The sequence below is a fragment of the Merops nubicus genome, unplaced genomic scaffold (genome assembly GCF_000691845.1).
Source record: "Merops nubicus isolate BGI_N331 unplaced genomic scaffold, ASM69184v1 scaffold35943, whole genome shotgun sequence".
Taxonomy (NCBI): domain Eukaryota; kingdom Metazoa; phylum Chordata; class Aves; order Coraciiformes; family Meropidae; genus Merops; species Merops nubicus.
In genome coordinates this window covers 303-17,261 of record NW_008597622.1, presented here as the reverse complement: position 1 = coordinate 17,261, position 16,959 = coordinate 303, and the positions used below count along the sequence as shown (strand labels likewise).

The window sequence follows — 16,959 nt, the reverse complement described above, 5'->3', positions numbered from 1 at the left end:
TCACCTAGTAGAGAGGTACATCAAGGCTGCAAAATTTCAAGCTGCACATATAACATTTTTAAAGCAACTAGACGCTAGAGTTTTAAGGTGGAAAGAACAACATTAATTCTAGGTCACATTGCCAATACTCAGAGGAGAGCTTTTATTAGCAAGTACCATTGTTGTCTTACATCTTTTTTTCACTAACAGGATGAGAAGATTGCCAGAAGAAGGGAAGAACTTTTAGCAGAACAAAAACAAAAGAAACAGGAGGTAAGAAAACAGGCTAATAATAAAGATTTTAAAAAGAAATGTTTGTATTCATATCTTAGAAATTTCTAGAATTTATAGTCACAGTTTTCAGGTCAATGCAGAACAGTAAGTGTGATAAATGTGACTTGATGTTTAAATAGTTTTAGAAACTATTGACTCATGAACACTAAAAATAATTTTTAAAGAATTCTCAATATGTGCTCCAATTTAGCAAAATACTTACCAATGTGTTTTATATATCTAATTTTTAAATATCAAAGTAGCCCCACTAATTGCAATTAGGCATGTCTTTTAAATACCCCGTCAAATCCATGATTAATCCAGAATAGAACTGTACCAGGATTTCTGCCCAAATTCAATTATCTAGTATAGTTATAAATATATTAATGTACTACTTGACTGCTCATTAAATTCTATCAACCACACTTTCAGCTAACAAGCTTGTTTATAACAAGGTCCTGCCAAACTACACTACTATGTATGAACAAAAATACTCATCAAAACTTCAGTGTAGCACTTCAGGTTTTTAAAACACTCTTGTAACTGGTACGATGCTTCACTGTATGCACTATGTAATACCTCTGTATTTCCTTTTGAAATATGAATCTAGAGTTTACTAGATTTTTACTTACAATAAAGGATACCCCAAAATGAGGTTTTGTTGAATTACTGATTTTTCTAATTAAAAAAGAGACAAGAATACCACATACACATTCAAAACTTATGTATCATAGATATGAAACATAGATATTTTACTTTTATAGGCTTTAGCAAATACAGAGCATTATGAAGCCACTGGGGAGGAAGATGAGAATGAGAATGAAGATATTGAAGCTATACTTGACGAAGAGTTTTTAGAAGAAGAAGAAGATGAAGATGAAGAAGAACAGGAGACAGATGCTGTTGACCGCATACAAAATGAAATCAGAAAAAAGTTTGATTCAGAAGTAGACAGTTTACAAGCTGTACAGGTACCTAATCCACTGCTTATTTTGTTAAATTATATGGTCACATGATGCAAGAGGAGTTTTCAGTTTTACTTTAGTTGTCAAATTCACATTATTGAGCTTAAACAATCATGCGGCTGTACTCATATCAAAGTGAAGATGGAGGCTGCAGTAAGAAGGTATATATTTTTAAAAGTCTGTAAGACCAATATTGTGGGGAAAAAAATGAAGGAAGCTTTTGGATAGCCCTACTGAGTTTTGGGTTTGTTATTTCCTTTTTGATAGGTCAGTTGATTTGTTTACTATAAACTAAGTATCTTACTTACTTCAGGACAAAACTAATCATGATTTAGAAGAACTCTACCCACTGTGTAGAGAGTAAATCTACTGAAGTAGATATCCAGGACGTAGATGTAAACTTTGCAAAATGAACCAAACCTTAACAAACACTCTAAGTGTGACTGATTCCAAGGTTCACTTTTTTTTAATAGTTAACAGACTAAACATAATATGAATCAAAAATAAACTCCTAACGTTCTTTGCACTACAAGGAAGCATAAGCTATGTGGAAAAGATTTATGTTATGTGCTCAGAGATTCACCTTTCCATTAATTTTGGAAGAAGATTAACTGAAAGTACATTCCTCTTTCAAAAGTGGCTGTAAAATGCCATAGTTTTATAGAAATATTTGTCATAATTTTATTGAAATATTCAGTGCACATAATTATGTATCCCTATGATAATCACAAAAATAATTTTAGGGGTTCTGAATGAAGCCTGTTGCTAATTTCACTTTTCTATGTATAAACTGGTTTTGTAAAATAAAATTGGAAAGAATTTAGGATAAGGCCCACAACAGATAATAAATGAGAAATCCCACTAAAAGCCTTAGCTCTTTATGTGAAGAATAAAATGTTTCAAGTTAAAGCTAGTGGAATACTATAGTTCTTGGAGCATTTTCCTCTCTGTCATTTGGGAGCATATTTCTTGTTGCATTAGGAAGTTGACAAAAAATTGAATCATAAAAGAAACAAGCAATTAAGAGAGCCAGCAACTTTTTTTCTCTCAAGAAGTACCTAAATCTCAGTGACAGAAGAAGTGACTATTGTTTTACCATTCATTATTATATTGACTCCTGCTTATGACAAGTAAGCAGAAAGATCCAAGACTGTGGTTCTATGTAAATATTATATATAAGTTGAAGAATTATTACACAGAAGTAGCATCATATAATAAAATTACATATTTGGGCTAGATACTGGTACTATCTCCTAGTTGAGCTTATTCAGTATTCTTCCCCCTTTTTTTAATTCTAAGAATGTTTATGCCTTTAGAAATAATTTTAAATAACTTACTATTTCTGATTCATTATTCAAGGCTCTTCTTTATTGTTCTTTGATTCTTTAATTACTGCTCCTCTGGTATTGTTGAGTCTTGGTCTTCTATGGAAAACTAAATTATGACATTAATACACAGCAGCACTTGTAAAAGTCTTAGGTTGCCAGAAGAAACTGCAGGAAATGTATTAGGTTTATGCTTTACTTGAATAAACTGGGGAATAATAAGACAGCAGAGAACAGCCATATTTTTAGAGAGTACCTAAATAAGCCATCCTAAATTGTCTGGAGTAGGGAAAAAAATACTATTTTTTTTTAAATAAAAGATAATTCTCAAGTTTTAGCTTTATCACAGTAGATTCCTCAAAGTTAACTGTCAGATTGTCCCCTTAAAAAAAAAAAAAAAACAACAAAATTATGATACTTATTACAGGCTGAGTAATTTAAACTTCAGTGACCAGGAAGACCAATTTTCATCTCAAATCAAATCTTGCTGATTTGTGGTGACTGAGAACATGCTCAATGAATCCTTGATAGTCCACAGAAAAATCTTGTTATCAGTCATTACTAAAAATCTGGTCATGTTATGATTCTAATATTTCATTATGCTTTCATTAACCAGGAAGAACTGGAAAAACTGTTAATACCACAAATCACAATCAATGGAGGACGGAAGCCTCACATCGTGTGCTACCAAATATATAGCAAGCTGAATTCTCTAATGGAAAATCGTGGAAGCATTTTTGAGAAATGTTACCCAATAAGTTTGCCTCTTGCACATAAGATGCTAGTTTTCTCATATAAATTTCCAAGTTCTTTTGGTCAATGGGACCCAGTCAAGGTAATATTCTTGAATAGCTGAAGAATATTTTAAAGAAGTAATACTTGTTAAAACAGTAGCAACTACTACTAGAGATATTTAATGAAAACTACATTACTGAATCCAAACTACACCACTGAATATACACAAAATACAGGAAGTTATTATTTTCAGTGTTGCAGCTAAATTAAGGCTGAGAGACATCTGTTACATTAGCATTAGTGACACAATTAAAGGTGCCACCAAATCAGAAAGAAATGCCTAATTCTTAATGAACCACAAAGCACAGGACAACAAAGAGGGTCTTAAAGCCCTCCAGCAGCAGTGAAAACAAACTGAAAGAATTTTGAGTTTGTATTTCTATGAAGCCACACGGGTGGCCACTAACCCTGGAAGTGGCAAAAAAACTAAACCAACAAATGTTAAATGTATAAATTTCATCCGCAATAATTCTTTGTTGTCAAAATTTACAAATTTTAAAGAGCAACATATCTAATTCCATAGTATTTTACTGTGGAAAATTGAAATTGGCAAGTATTCATGTCTATCCCCAAAAGTGGGGTGATACAGTTTTATAGATAGGTTAACAGGTAAATTTTTGGGGTTTAATGCTAGAAATAAAAGCACATTGGATTGTGAATAAATCAGAACTAAAAAGGGGGACTGATTTAAAAAAAAAAAAAAGGTGAACAAGCTACAGAAAACAATATGTTCCTGAAGGAAATATACTTGGGCCTTCATTTTATTATGCTAATTAATCAAGTACATTTTATTCCCTTTTGTATAGTCATCATGTTGGGTCTTCACCTGTTCCAGATTTATCTTTCTCTAACTTTGGCAATCCGAATTGTATACAGAACAGTTCTTATTATGGCTTTATACAATCTGAATAATTACTTTAAATGTTTTAGGATCAGAATTGCCTTTTCCATGGCTGCATCAAACTGGCGTCTAATAATCTAGGGACATATTAATAGAAGTAGATATTTCTTGTCTTTTGTCATTTCCAGTTACTGAACCCTAGGTTATACATGAAATTCGTATTAGTCCCCACACACTAGACCTTGCACTTCGTTCTATTAGATTTCACTACATTTTTGTCATTCCATTTCTCCAATTCATTCATTTATGCCTTATAGTGTTTTTTTTACCAACTAAAAGGTACAATTCAGTTAGAATAAAGAAGTAATAGAAAGCTATTAGATAAAACCAGAGTGGTGTGCTGATGGTTGGAAATGTATGTGCTGACAATAATGAAAGGGAAATAGGATCATTTTGAGGGTATTCTAGGATATAATAGAAATGATGAAATTTATTAAGGACTTGAGTTTTTTTGGTAGCAAGGCAGATAGAGCATATGCCAATTATTTTCTTATTAAATTTGGGGGGTGCGGGAAGTAGTTATGCAACTGATTAGATAAGCAGAGAACAAAAGTGATGAGCTGAGGGAGGAATAGGAGCAGCTCTAGAGTAGAACAGACTCCTCACATCTTATAAATTGAGGGCAAGCATCCTGAAATTACTTGTTGCTGGAACAGGACCTAAGAGAAGGGTCTACCAAGGTAATGTTGTGCAGTAGAATAGTCTCATCTCTTACTGCAGTAATAGATCAACTTATCTCTATATTTACTGACTCCTTCAAAGAATACCAACAGACTTGTAAAGTATGACTTCCCTCTACAAGAAGCTGAGTTTGCTCTTCTCCATTATTTCATGTGTATGCCTGTAATTGCTGAGATTTTTCCTTAACATATTTCAGTTTGATTAATACAGGGTCAGATTTATGGGACTGTGTTTTCCAGGATCCATCCTGGAGTCCTTTTCAAAAAGCAGGCACTTTCTCTACCTTCTTTTTTTGTGGAAAGGAGGCCAATGTAAGCAATACATTACACATTGGTCAGTAGCAATTTCACTTCTGAATCCCTTCGGAGCTGTGAGGTGAATACTATCTGGTCTGGGCAATTTTTTCTACAGATATTAACAGTTTGTTCTAAAATATCTTCTAATGACACTTTAAGGCAATTCCTCCAGGAAGAGCTGCAACTGGGACACAACTAAGTTCTTCCATAGCGAACACTGGCACAGGGAATACATTTAGCACTTCTGCAATGACCATTTCTGCCATTAGTGCTCCTCTTAAACCTGGTGGGTTGTCTGGTGTATTTAAAAAGATTTCATCATCAGTGTATGTATTTTTCCAAAAGCTTTTTTTGACTGGCCTTGTTGTGCTTTTACCCTTCACCACAATGTAAGTATTGATATTCTCTTCTGTTTTCATTTGTACATGACTGCTGCTGAATACAATATTCTCAGTATGTCCTCTACTGTCAGGCAGATAAGTGGTTTTAATTCACACAGGAATAAAGCTATTTTATTTATTCTCTGAAAATTTAGAAAAGTCTTCTGTTATACCTCTCTGTCTACGCTGTCTTGATGGACAGAAAGTGTTACGGTACCATCTACTGGAAACAGTGAATATTCTTTCTCTCTTCAATGTTTACTTCATCTTTTTGTACAAGAATTGCATATACATAGAAGTTCCTCAGACTTGGACAAAATATTATGTCCATATGCATCAATTTCAGAACGCTTTGATGGTTTTCTTCGTGCAGATGGTACTCCTCTATGTGCCTATAAAGCTAATTCTGTAGGACGGAGGGAGAGGAGGATTTGTCCACCCTAATCAACTGCTTCCCATTTTATATATATGCTACAGCTAAGCAAAGGAGATGTCATCAAGCCACAACAAAGCCATGAAAACACAGTCTTTCCTGTAATCTATCGGCAATATATTTATTTCTTTTCAAGTAAAGAAAATAGAGAAACATTTATGAAAAATCCTATCAAATATATTCGTCAACCAAAACCTAAGCCAGCTGTACCAGTTAAGATTGCAATTGTGGGACCTCCAAAATCTGGAAAGACTACAGGTAGGAGCCTGTAAAGTAAAACCTTATCTAATGACTGAAGCTGTATCTGCTGTTAACAAATCCTAAACCATTAATATTGTTGGTCTTCCTCCTTTTCTTGCTGGGCATAGAATCTTGTAATTACATTCTCAAGTGTCTCATTTGAAAGTCAGATACTTATACATTGTCCATCTGAATTTTATTCCAGCTTCTTAAGAAGTTAGTGACCTGGACTGGCACTTAGAAAATCCAGAGTTACACTATCTATATCCCTTGTATTATTTCTGATTATTTTCTAATTGTTTCTTATTTCTTTCAGTCAGTGTGATCTAATGTAAAATAAAGAAATATTCCTAAGATCAAGGACCACAACCCAAAATTCTATGTTCTCCAGTCTATTTCCAAACTTTTAGATGAAAAACAAACTCAAGATGTCCATCTTTGTCCCCTCTCCTTCCTTCATGACTGTCAGTTCACAGGTCTCTGCCTTTAGCTGGAGGAGGAGAAAATTCAGCTTACACCATAGCTTAATAGTAAAAGAGGATATTAGAAAAAGAAGAGACAGATTCAAATTCTATCATATTAAGGAGGAAATGTTAACCTTACTTCCCATTTCCTGGATAAATTGTGTAACTGCTAGGCTGTTCTGTAAAAGGGGCAGCAGTGGAAGCATATTTTCTAAGATATGTTGTAATATGATTGACTATTGCTGCCAAGGTTTGTGCTGAATTGAATGTTGTTAGTCCACCGGGTGAGCTCTGTACATATGCAAAGGTTTGGGCCCTTTAGGGGCCTAAGCAGGGATAGCTACCTGCTTACCAAGAGTCTGTTAAAGAGCTGAGCAGTTAGCTTCTAAGACTAAGGACATACTTTAACAGACTACTAGGATGCGATTGATACCGCTTATGTAAAAGTTGTGTCTTGAAACCAAAATGTTTTACAGTTGCCAAGAGATTTGCAAGTGACTATGGGTTACTGCGCCTGAGTATGGGAGATGCCATAAGGCTCGTGTTAGACAGCCAGCCAGAGAGTGAGCTGGCACTTACACTAAAAGGGCATCTTCACAGAGGACAGACCGTTCCTGATAAACTGGCCATCCAGGCTCTAGATGTGGCTCTGATGAACCACGTGTGTAATACCACCGGGTAAGAGGCTCATTTGGGTTTGGGGCTTTTTTTCAACACATGCCAGTCCCTTCAAAGGCATTGATTTCTGTGTTATAACTGTGAAACAATTTCACTAAAACACATCAATGGTTTTATGCATTAAGAAAATAATCTGTACAAAATGAGGGTCTTCAGAGGGTCACTCTGGAAAACCAGACTGGAGCGTAATTTTCTGCAGTTTTCAAGAACACATATTCCAGTATATCCAAGTAATATGCTTTAAGAAAGTTACCTTTTTTTCAGGCAATAAGCCAATATTTTCTATCATCCTTTGAGAACTACCGTTTTATCTCACTTATACCAAGTCCAGTACCAATGCGGACACATCGAATTCTCTCTGGTCACGGAGACAGGTTCAGAACTCAAGGATTTTTCTGGTTTTGTCAATACCTGGAGTTATTAAGGAGGGACTGAAACCAATGAGGCTTTCTACCTCATTCATTTTGATTTTCTTGGTCTTGATTTTCTACAGCCTTTCTCCACCACTGAAACACCTTCCAAACTACGCAGACTCAAAAAGGTTCCCGATTGTGATTCCATAACGTTCAATCCCTCTCCCTAAAAGAGGAGAACTGTTACAGGGAAAGGCAATTCTGGAATAATCTCTGAAAATTATTTGAGGTTGAGATCAAAGTCCTTTCAACTTTTCTTTCATGTTAAATACTGGAATACTGTTTCAGTGTATTTTGCCCCAGTATTGCCTAATATGTGAAAAGCATTTCTTCTTCAATATAAAAACTCTCCAAGTACTGTAAATCATTTTACTTCTCACTTGGAAAACTACTCCAAACCCATATGGAGATTTTCCATAGTTATGTTTCTGTATGATTGATGTGTCAGAATTTTAAACTCTACCATTTTTATGTCAGATCCATCTACTTAGATTCCTATATCTTTTGTCCTTTGTGTAGTTTACTCCTTTACTCCTATCTACTTCATTCTTTTTTTTTTTTTTTTTTTAATTTGATTGTAAATTCTTAGGAGTGAAGACTCTGCCTATCAAGTCAGGGCAGTGATAACTTCATGGCATTGGTGTAGACTTCTGCCTCTATGGAATATGCATAGTCTTAACAGTTCATTAGAAACTGACCTAGGTCAACTGTCTTTCTTTGTATGCAGAGTTGTAATTGATGGATATCCTGTAACAAGAAACCAAGTAAACCTCTTAGAATCAGCTAGGATAATTCCAGTGAAAATCTTTGAATTAGAAATGGATGCAAAGGAAGTATTCAGAAGAGCACTCCTGGATAAGGAAAGCATGAACAGGTAGCAATGCTCCCCCAGAGCAATATTTTTATCCATACAATATTGTCATTTCTGTATTTATATACCTCAGTGGTGTCAGAGCTTGTATTGAAGCTGGTGCATAACCCAGCTGTCTCTGAACCCACATACGAAAAGACACGGGCACCAGTCCCTCTACATGCTAATGCTGTGACTTCCACAGACCAGAAGCAGACACGCAGGGAATGTGTGGCACGCTCTGGCTGGATCCCCCAGCTGCATGACTGGGGTCACAGGTGTGCAGTGCACTGCACCCTCTGCTTGGTAAAACTGGGTTTAATGAAACCATACACCAGAAATGTTACTAGTTCACTCTGCTGCTGAAGCATATTATTCATCAATTCCATTATTACCATCATAAGGGAAATTGATACTTCATATAATAAGCTCTTTTTCAAGTCTTAATTTGAGTTCTTCTTAAAGGATGGAAAAAGGTATATTTTAATAGCATACAAAATTCATGAGTTGCTATTTAAGCCTTTCAATTCAGCTCACCCTCTTTGTTTTTCTAAAGAGATAAATATTCTGTTTAAAGAGCTGTTGGTTGTTTTTGAGGAAGAGCAGTAAGTAGTTTATAAATGGACAGAGAACTAAAAAGAACAGAACATTCACCTTAAAATTAAATTGTATAAGAACCTGGTTCTCATTAGAAGAAATGCTTCTAAGAAGTTCCAGAGAGCTTAGTGCATTATTGCATGTCTCTTTCATTTTGCCTCTTTCTTTTTATCATGTAATCGGTACAATGCTTAATTGTTTACTGAAAGCCTAAAGACAATTTGCATTGAAAAAAAATTAAATTAGTACTGTCTTTTTGAAAGTATTTACTTTAAAGTCTTTGCTTTAAATACCAAACTAATTACATTTCACTGGCTTAAATACAAATCAAATGTGGAATATCAGATATTTCTGAAAGGTACAAATTACAGAGAAATTAATCCTATTAAAACAGAGTTGTTTTTTTCATTTAAATTAAGAACCAGAACAGCAAATGCTTCTATGTTCTAGTCAAAATATCTCTTCTGGTCCTGCATAATATTTTTAGAGGTCAGATGGATTGCTTTCATTTATGCATATGTAAATTTTCAAAATATATCCAAGGATTACAGCGACTTCTTGATTTTAAACAACAGCATAATTCAAAAGCCTGTTTTTCACTAAAAGTTGACTTCCATTTTAAGTCTCATAGCATTTTCTCTAGGGTACCATTTAATGGTGTATTGGTAACATGTGTCAGTTAATATGTTCTGATACATTCCAAATCCTTTACAAAATTGTCGAGTGGTGTTTGGGACATAAAGAGCAAAAGTTTTGTTCTTTGCTTCCAAACATAACTGTCTGATCAGAATTATCTTGCTTTACATATGTAACTGGTAATATTCTTAATAAGAAAGTTGTATTTCTCAAATATGTTCTATAGTGTCAAGCAGAATTTTGTAAAAAGGACTTAAAGTGAACTGTGGAATTCACACCTGAAATTCAATTAAATGATCTAATCTTCAGACTTAAACCAGTGTTACTTTTCATTGTCTTCAGACCTCCCTACCCTGAACATGACAGCTTGCAGATCCTAAATATCAAAAATTCCTGCTATAAACAGCACATTGATGCAATTAGGACTTACTACAAGAAGGAGCATCAGAACTGGTGTGTGATTGATGCCTTTCAGAGCAAGTGGTGGATCTGGAACAAAGTACTGCAGGAAGTTCAAGTGGTTATTAAAGAAATCCAAATATACCTGGAAAGAATAAGAGAAGGTAAAAGAAAAGCAAAGTTTCTCAGAATAATAGTTTTTTAAGAAGCTGCATGTGCACATCAACTTCAGCTTGCTTTGGATGAACCTAATTCTTGGGCATGTAACTCTGCAGAGATCTTGATGAGCTTTCTCAAAGACAGCGAGGAGAAAACCTACAGGACAGTCTAAGACCCTCCTCCAAAGAACAGGGTAACACAATACAGCTGAAAGAAGTCCATGGCAGATTCTTCAACAATGGGTGATAAAGCACAAAGGGTACCCCAAAGTATACACGAGGAACTATGACTTGCAGCTTCACTCGTGTCAGCGGAAGAAGAGGGGAGGAGGGGGAAAATGTTAAGAATTAACATTTCAGAATTAGGGTTAAAAATGTCATCTGGTTTAATTTCTGTGCTGTGGAAGGAAAACCTCTTTAGTCTAAAATTACACAGTTCTTGCTTGAATTTATGTGTTTCAGCATCAGTCAAGATTAAATATGCCTTTTAAACATCCCTGTCTACAGGGATTAACTAGAATTCCTCTGAAGGACAAACAGACTTATATCCCCTTTTGGTTTTATCTTTTATCTGTGTGGCTGCACCCTTCTTAAAAATTGCAGTCATAAGCAAAAAAGAAAAAAAAAAAATTACCTCTTTCACACCAAGCTTGAAAAGCACAATTTTAAAATAATTTGGGGTGGATACAACATTTTATTCAAAATTTTGACTACACTTCATCCTGACTGTAGCTTTTGCAAAACATGGATGACTAAAAGGGAGACTTTCATCACACCTTGTACCCTTTTTCACCAATGGAAATGGTGAAATGTTCCTTAGCAATACAAAGGAGTAAAAGAGTAAATCATAAATCTGTCCCAAGGAAAACAGACTAACACATTATGCATGCAGAGTATCACACATCACTAATAATGATTATATTTCTTAAGTGCTAGAAAAATTATTAAAATTATTGGTAAAATAGGTTGCAACTACATTTTCATGTCAACTTATAAAAACTGATACTTAATTCTCATTATTTAATAACATTTTCAAGATGAATTATCTTCCAAACTATAACATTTCCGCACAGAAATGTTTTATATTTCTATGTCTATTCTATTTCCCTGTCTTTTATTAACAGGAAAAGCAGCTGGCATTGCTGATTTATGTATCACTCCCAAGGAGCTGCAGGATCGGCTGGGGGAGTTTGGGCAGTACTGTCCCGTCAGCCTTGCAGAAAAGGGGGAACTGGTTGACTGCTCTGTAACGTCATCACTGCACTTTGCTGCAGAATTTCGAGGACACTACTACAAAATGGCTTCACAGGAAGAGCTAGACGTAAGTGTCTAAAAGCAGGTCAGGAGGCCATCACAGAAGAGGGAACATTGTTGCTTACACTCTTGATTTCATACAGACACAAGAAATATATCATCTGAATTAGGTCAGTGTTGTTAGTATTCAGACTTTCGTTCTGTATACTTCTCCTGTCAAACATCTAGGAAGACAAAACGCAGCAGAGTGCATTCAAACCTAAGCTCCACCTGCAAATTTTCATAGCTCACAAACTCATTTTTAAACAACCATTTCCTCTCTTCTCAATCTTTTCTGGGGAGACTGGGGGTAGAGAGTGGCTAATGACAGCAATGGATAGTGATGGATGGTGGGTGGACATTGATGACTTCAACTGAGAGTGTGCTGGAAAATAAATTACTTATCTGAGAGCAGCAGCAGCACCAGCACACCAAGAGAGGTGTTGCAGAAGAAACAAGTATCTAAATTGTGTGAGTCAGCCCTCTGGAGCTGGCCCAACAGTCTTACAGTGCTTCTTACACTATAAAAACATGTAATTTCTTTTTGTACAGAAATTCTTGAGCAGACCAGAGGTTTATGTGCCACCACTGGCACCTCACCCTCTCCCACCCCCAGATATGCTACCAAAGAAGCTGACTGTGGCAGACGTGAAGGCCTTATTCCCCGCCAGTGCTGAAATGCAGGGGTATTGTCCAGTCACTTACCTAGATGGAAAACAGAGGTACCTCACTGCACCCTTCATAATCTGAATTACAGACTGTGTCCCCTATAGTAACACAGTAATTGAAGAAATACTTTCAAAGTACTTTTTAATTGTATTTGGGATTTGGACAGGAAGAGCAATTTTAATTCTCTATATTCTGCTGGTGACTTTGGAAATCCATGTAAATTCACCTTTTTAAATTCATATGGTTACAGGTTCTACAAGGATCTGTGTTGGGTTACTGTCTTTTGTGATGAAGACTGCTCAGATATAGTTTGAATTTTCTCTGTCATAAGCCTTCAAAAGTTCAAAATCTCACAAAACCTCAGCAGATGCAAAACTAGCTATTACAATTTTTAGAAGAGATCCATAAAGCTCCACCATAAAGTCTCACTGATTTCCTTGGTGTGCAGGAATTTATCATCAAGGTAGAACTATAATAATAAAATCTACGCTGTCCCTTCTTAATCTCCTGAACAACGACAATTGAGATTTTAACTAGAGGAACTCTGAAGAAGCACTATAAAAGCCCCTTAAGAAGCAGATTTTGAGGTACAAACTCTCTCAGATTTTGAGCCTTATAGCTATCAATCATGATGGAAACTCAGATGATCCAGTTGCTATTTTTTTGTAGTTCCTATACTTGCTAAATTATCAGAAGGCTCCCAGTAGCTCATGAATTTACACTGCACAAATGATGTCTCACATTTCTTGTGAATTGTCTTTCTTGCTCCACCTCCTCAGATATGAAGCTTTGGTGCCTGGCAACACTGAGTATGCAGCAAAGTATCAAGATAAGGTATATATTTTTGAAAGTGAAGAAAAACTTCTGAAGTTTATGAGGTGAATACACTACCTGCATTTTAGTCTTTAACCATGTTACAGCTTATACATCTTAAAAGTGTTTACTTTTTATCTGGTTAGGTTACCAGAGAAGTACTGGAATCTAAGGCTCCCACGTAAACTCCCCCCAAAAAAGGAGCCAATGCTGGTCACTGCACTTCCTTCAGCTGGATACCTTGAACAGGCCAGTCTTTGCTGTTGTATTTTAAAACACGATTTTGCAATGTATAGTCCTGCCTAGTTTGTTTCATTTTGAATGCAATATGAGTCTGATATTTATTCATGGGATTATATAAAACTGAAAGTTATTTGCTTATAATTGAGAGGATTTTTTAAATAGCTTTAAAATAAAAGGTATTTGTAGCTTTGATGGCAAAAATACAAGACCAGAGGGGAATAACAAACTGCAATATGATAGGTTTTCTGACTCTTGTTTATCACATCTTGTAAGATTACATTTTGCTTTGATTTTTAATATCAGGATAGACACAGCTTATCTGGAATCATTTAAGGATAGTTGATTACATTCTGAGACACGAACATGAATAAAAAATTATTCATGCTCAGTCCCCTCCCTATTTTTTACTACTTGTTACTTTCTAAAATTCACCAACTTAGAGATCATCCTATATTGTTAGATTTGCATGACAACAGGAATGGGCTTTGAATATATTTTTGTCAAGATTTCTGTAACTGTCTTCTAAAACATTTTTCTCTCTTTAGGGTGTAGCAACTTCTCTAATAAAAGCTCTGAATAATGTAGGCTGCTTAAAGCCAAAGTTTCCATTCCTAAGTGTGAAAAAAACTGCCCTGCTGTTTGTCGCCTGCCATTTAAAAGGTAGTGTATAAAATAACATGCTATAAAAATAATGAATTATATAAATTCAGTAATGCATCTGGTACAACATTGTTAACTGATCTGTGTAGTTTTCTGATGTCCAACTTAGGAAAATGCTATTATGTACTGATTTAAGTGTGCACCACCAAGTTTCTTAGAAATATGAAAGGACCAGAGAGGAAAATAAGGTTAACAGGGTAAGTAGATAAGTAAGTGATCTCTCACAAATAAGAGACTTAAATGACATTTTATCACCAACAGTGTGGTGGCCTTGAAAACATTTCTAATGTTCATTGTTGGAGTTGTTAAACAGAAAGTAAAATGCTATAATCTTAGCACGTACTAAATTTTAAAACAGTCATAGGCAACCTGAATTGTCTTTAAAAATTACTGAAGTTACTGTAATTAAAGGCTGTTGCAATGGTATCTGAGGAATGGTTTAGGTGCCTGAATGCTTGACATTTTTCAACTGTATCAGGTGGTCAAAGAAAACTTATTAACAAACATTGCCTTGCAGAGAACCTGAAGATAAGTTCCTGATCAAACATCTCCAACAACACATCAGCTAAATATGTAAATGAGAGGTCTGTTTGTCTTGAAAAGCACCTTAAATGTACACAGAACACCTGTCATTTTTTTTTTTAAAAAAGCCCTTCTTTTGCATGGGCTTAGTACTGATATACTAAGTTACACAGTATGCAAGGATAGATATCCATGCAGATTTAATTAGTTTTTTTTTTAACACAGAGAAATTAAATGTTATTTAGCAGTCTGCTTACTTGTGAAATTATTGGGGAAGATGTTAATATTAATGCAATTCAGAGTATCAGTATGCTGATTACTTTTAACTTCTTTTAAATTTGATTGACAGTCCAATCAAACACCTTATTTTTCCCTAACAAACAGTCCAAAATTAAAATTAGTTTGTTTGTACTCAGCCTACAAAATAATGATAGAGTAAAACATCTCATGGAGCTACCAGAGGTTAGGACTATTCTGTCACTGAGGAAACTTGCTCAAGCTTTGTCTCCTGTGTTCATATCTGCTATTTTTTAGAATTTTTGGCTGGTCACTTGGTTTTTTTGCAGTCCAAGATAGCAGTTGCGGCTAATAGTCTTCAATAGTTTGCTATCAGCAGTGCCAGCTTTCAGGATTTCAGCAGCCTAGTTTGCAGCTCTGCTGTAGCTTTGGTCTGGTTTTCCAGTACCAAATGGTTGGACTCGATGATCTTTAAAGGTCTTTGCTAAGCAAAGTGACTCTATGATTCACTTTATCCACAAAGGCTGTTTTCATTCTATTGTTACCACAGATTTGCCAATGTAACAATGTCCATGCTAGGAATGCTTTGCTCATATATTTCATCATTAAGTCATTATTAGCACTGGATGATGAACTGGAAAGGTTATGCAAGTGCACAGATCTCTTCTTCTCATGCAGTGACTAACACTTTGGCCATAGGAATCCAGGAAAACAAGTTGTCTTCTTGTAACACTGGGTAGAACTGCTTCCAACCTGAAGATACAGCATTCCAGTGCACTGAAAAATCTCCTTGGCAAACACAGCATTATTTATTATTGTGTGTCTCTTCAGAGGAGTCACACTGTCCTTGACCAAAAACTTGATCAAAGTGCTTCACGTTGTGGTCCCGTGGAAAATTTTTACATCCTATTTCTGTCTGAAGTGAGAAGTAAGACTTTCTCATCTTCAACTTCAGTCACTCTCTAACCTCACATTTAAATAGGAGTCAAGAAACAGTGGCTTTGTTTCTCCTGCAGCTTTTCTAACAAGAATACTGGACTGCTTTCAGTATCCAAGAAGAGAAGGTAGAGGTGATCAATCATAAATGCAGAAATTTACTTCTGGAAAAAAGAAGTAGGAAAACATACAGCACTAGAGTGATTTAGTGCCCTTCAAACTTGATTACTGGGAGAGTTCTATACACAACTATGCTTGAAAAATCACTCAGAAGCTGTTAAATGCAGTTTTCTACAATTTAAAGCTAGTGGGCTAAAGGATATCAGAGCATAGTTCACCGTGCTGTCCAGTTTTTATAATGATATATGAAGTACCATGCACAGCAAAACTGGGTATGATTTGGCTGTCTCATATCACTCCTTTCCCTTTGTGTCAGGGTAACACTAAAATAATACAGAACTCTCACTCTTGAGAATTGGCACTCAATATTACTGTACACCAAAATATAGCTTAGGGCAGAGAGGTAAGAGAGAAAAGAAACAATACCATCTTTGTTGTAAAATTCTTGGCCTTGACATTTCCTTCCTCCTCTGAACCATCAGTCAGCTCTTCATTTTGTATGGGCAAAGCATTTAGGTGACAGAACAGTTGTGCCAAGGAGGCACACCTGGGCTATCCCCACACAGGCACCATATCACGGTATGGGCCACTTATCCAAATTGTCCACTGCCAATTGCTGGTATCACCAGCCCCTCGTGGCCTGAGGAATGGAAAAGTGATGGCAGCTGAGGGCACCTTTATTGTTTCTTTGTTTGCAAAAGCCTTGTTCTTTCTGATTAGCCTTTTGGAGATAAGAACTTCTAAAATACCAGACATGATTTTCCTATTGGTTTGGCATCGACAAGCACAGCCTACAGCAGTTCGATCTGTACCGGGGATAAAACCGTCAGGTGCAAGCTTGATGCCTTTTGTAATTTCTGTAATGCAATTCCACCAAGTTAAGAGGGGACACTGAGCCACTGCTTCACCTCTGGCAGCGCACAACGCCAGGAGCACGGAGCCGGTGCGGCAGATGTACCGGAGGAAGCTGGCGCGGTTCATGGAGCACTGCCGGCTGCTGCTC

General features: G+C 35.9%; 1 protein-coding gene across 1 annotated transcript in view; it reads left to right on the top strand.

Moving 5' to 3' along the window:
• Positions 1-16,955, top strand: part of AK9 (adenylate kinase 9) — a gene marked incomplete at both ends in the record, with an annotated part of 58,062 nt that extends 41,107 nt beyond the window's left edge. The window contains 13 exon segments of the mRNA XM_008936770.1: positions 190-252; positions 1,017-1,223; positions 3,159-3,377; positions 6,073-6,286; positions 7,209-7,410; positions 8,551-8,697; positions 10,249-10,469; positions 11,588-11,784; positions 12,309-12,478; positions 13,205-13,303; positions 13,385-13,487; positions 14,027-14,141; positions 16,874-16,955. Of these exon segments, the coding sequence (XP_008935018.1) occupies positions 190-252; positions 1,017-1,223; positions 3,159-3,377; positions 6,073-6,286; positions 7,209-7,410; positions 8,551-8,697; positions 10,249-10,469; positions 11,588-11,784; positions 12,309-12,478; positions 13,205-13,303; positions 13,385-13,487; positions 14,027-14,141; positions 16,874-16,955 (2,039 nt within the window).
• Between the last annotated feature and the right edge of the window lie 4 nt (positions 16,956-16,959).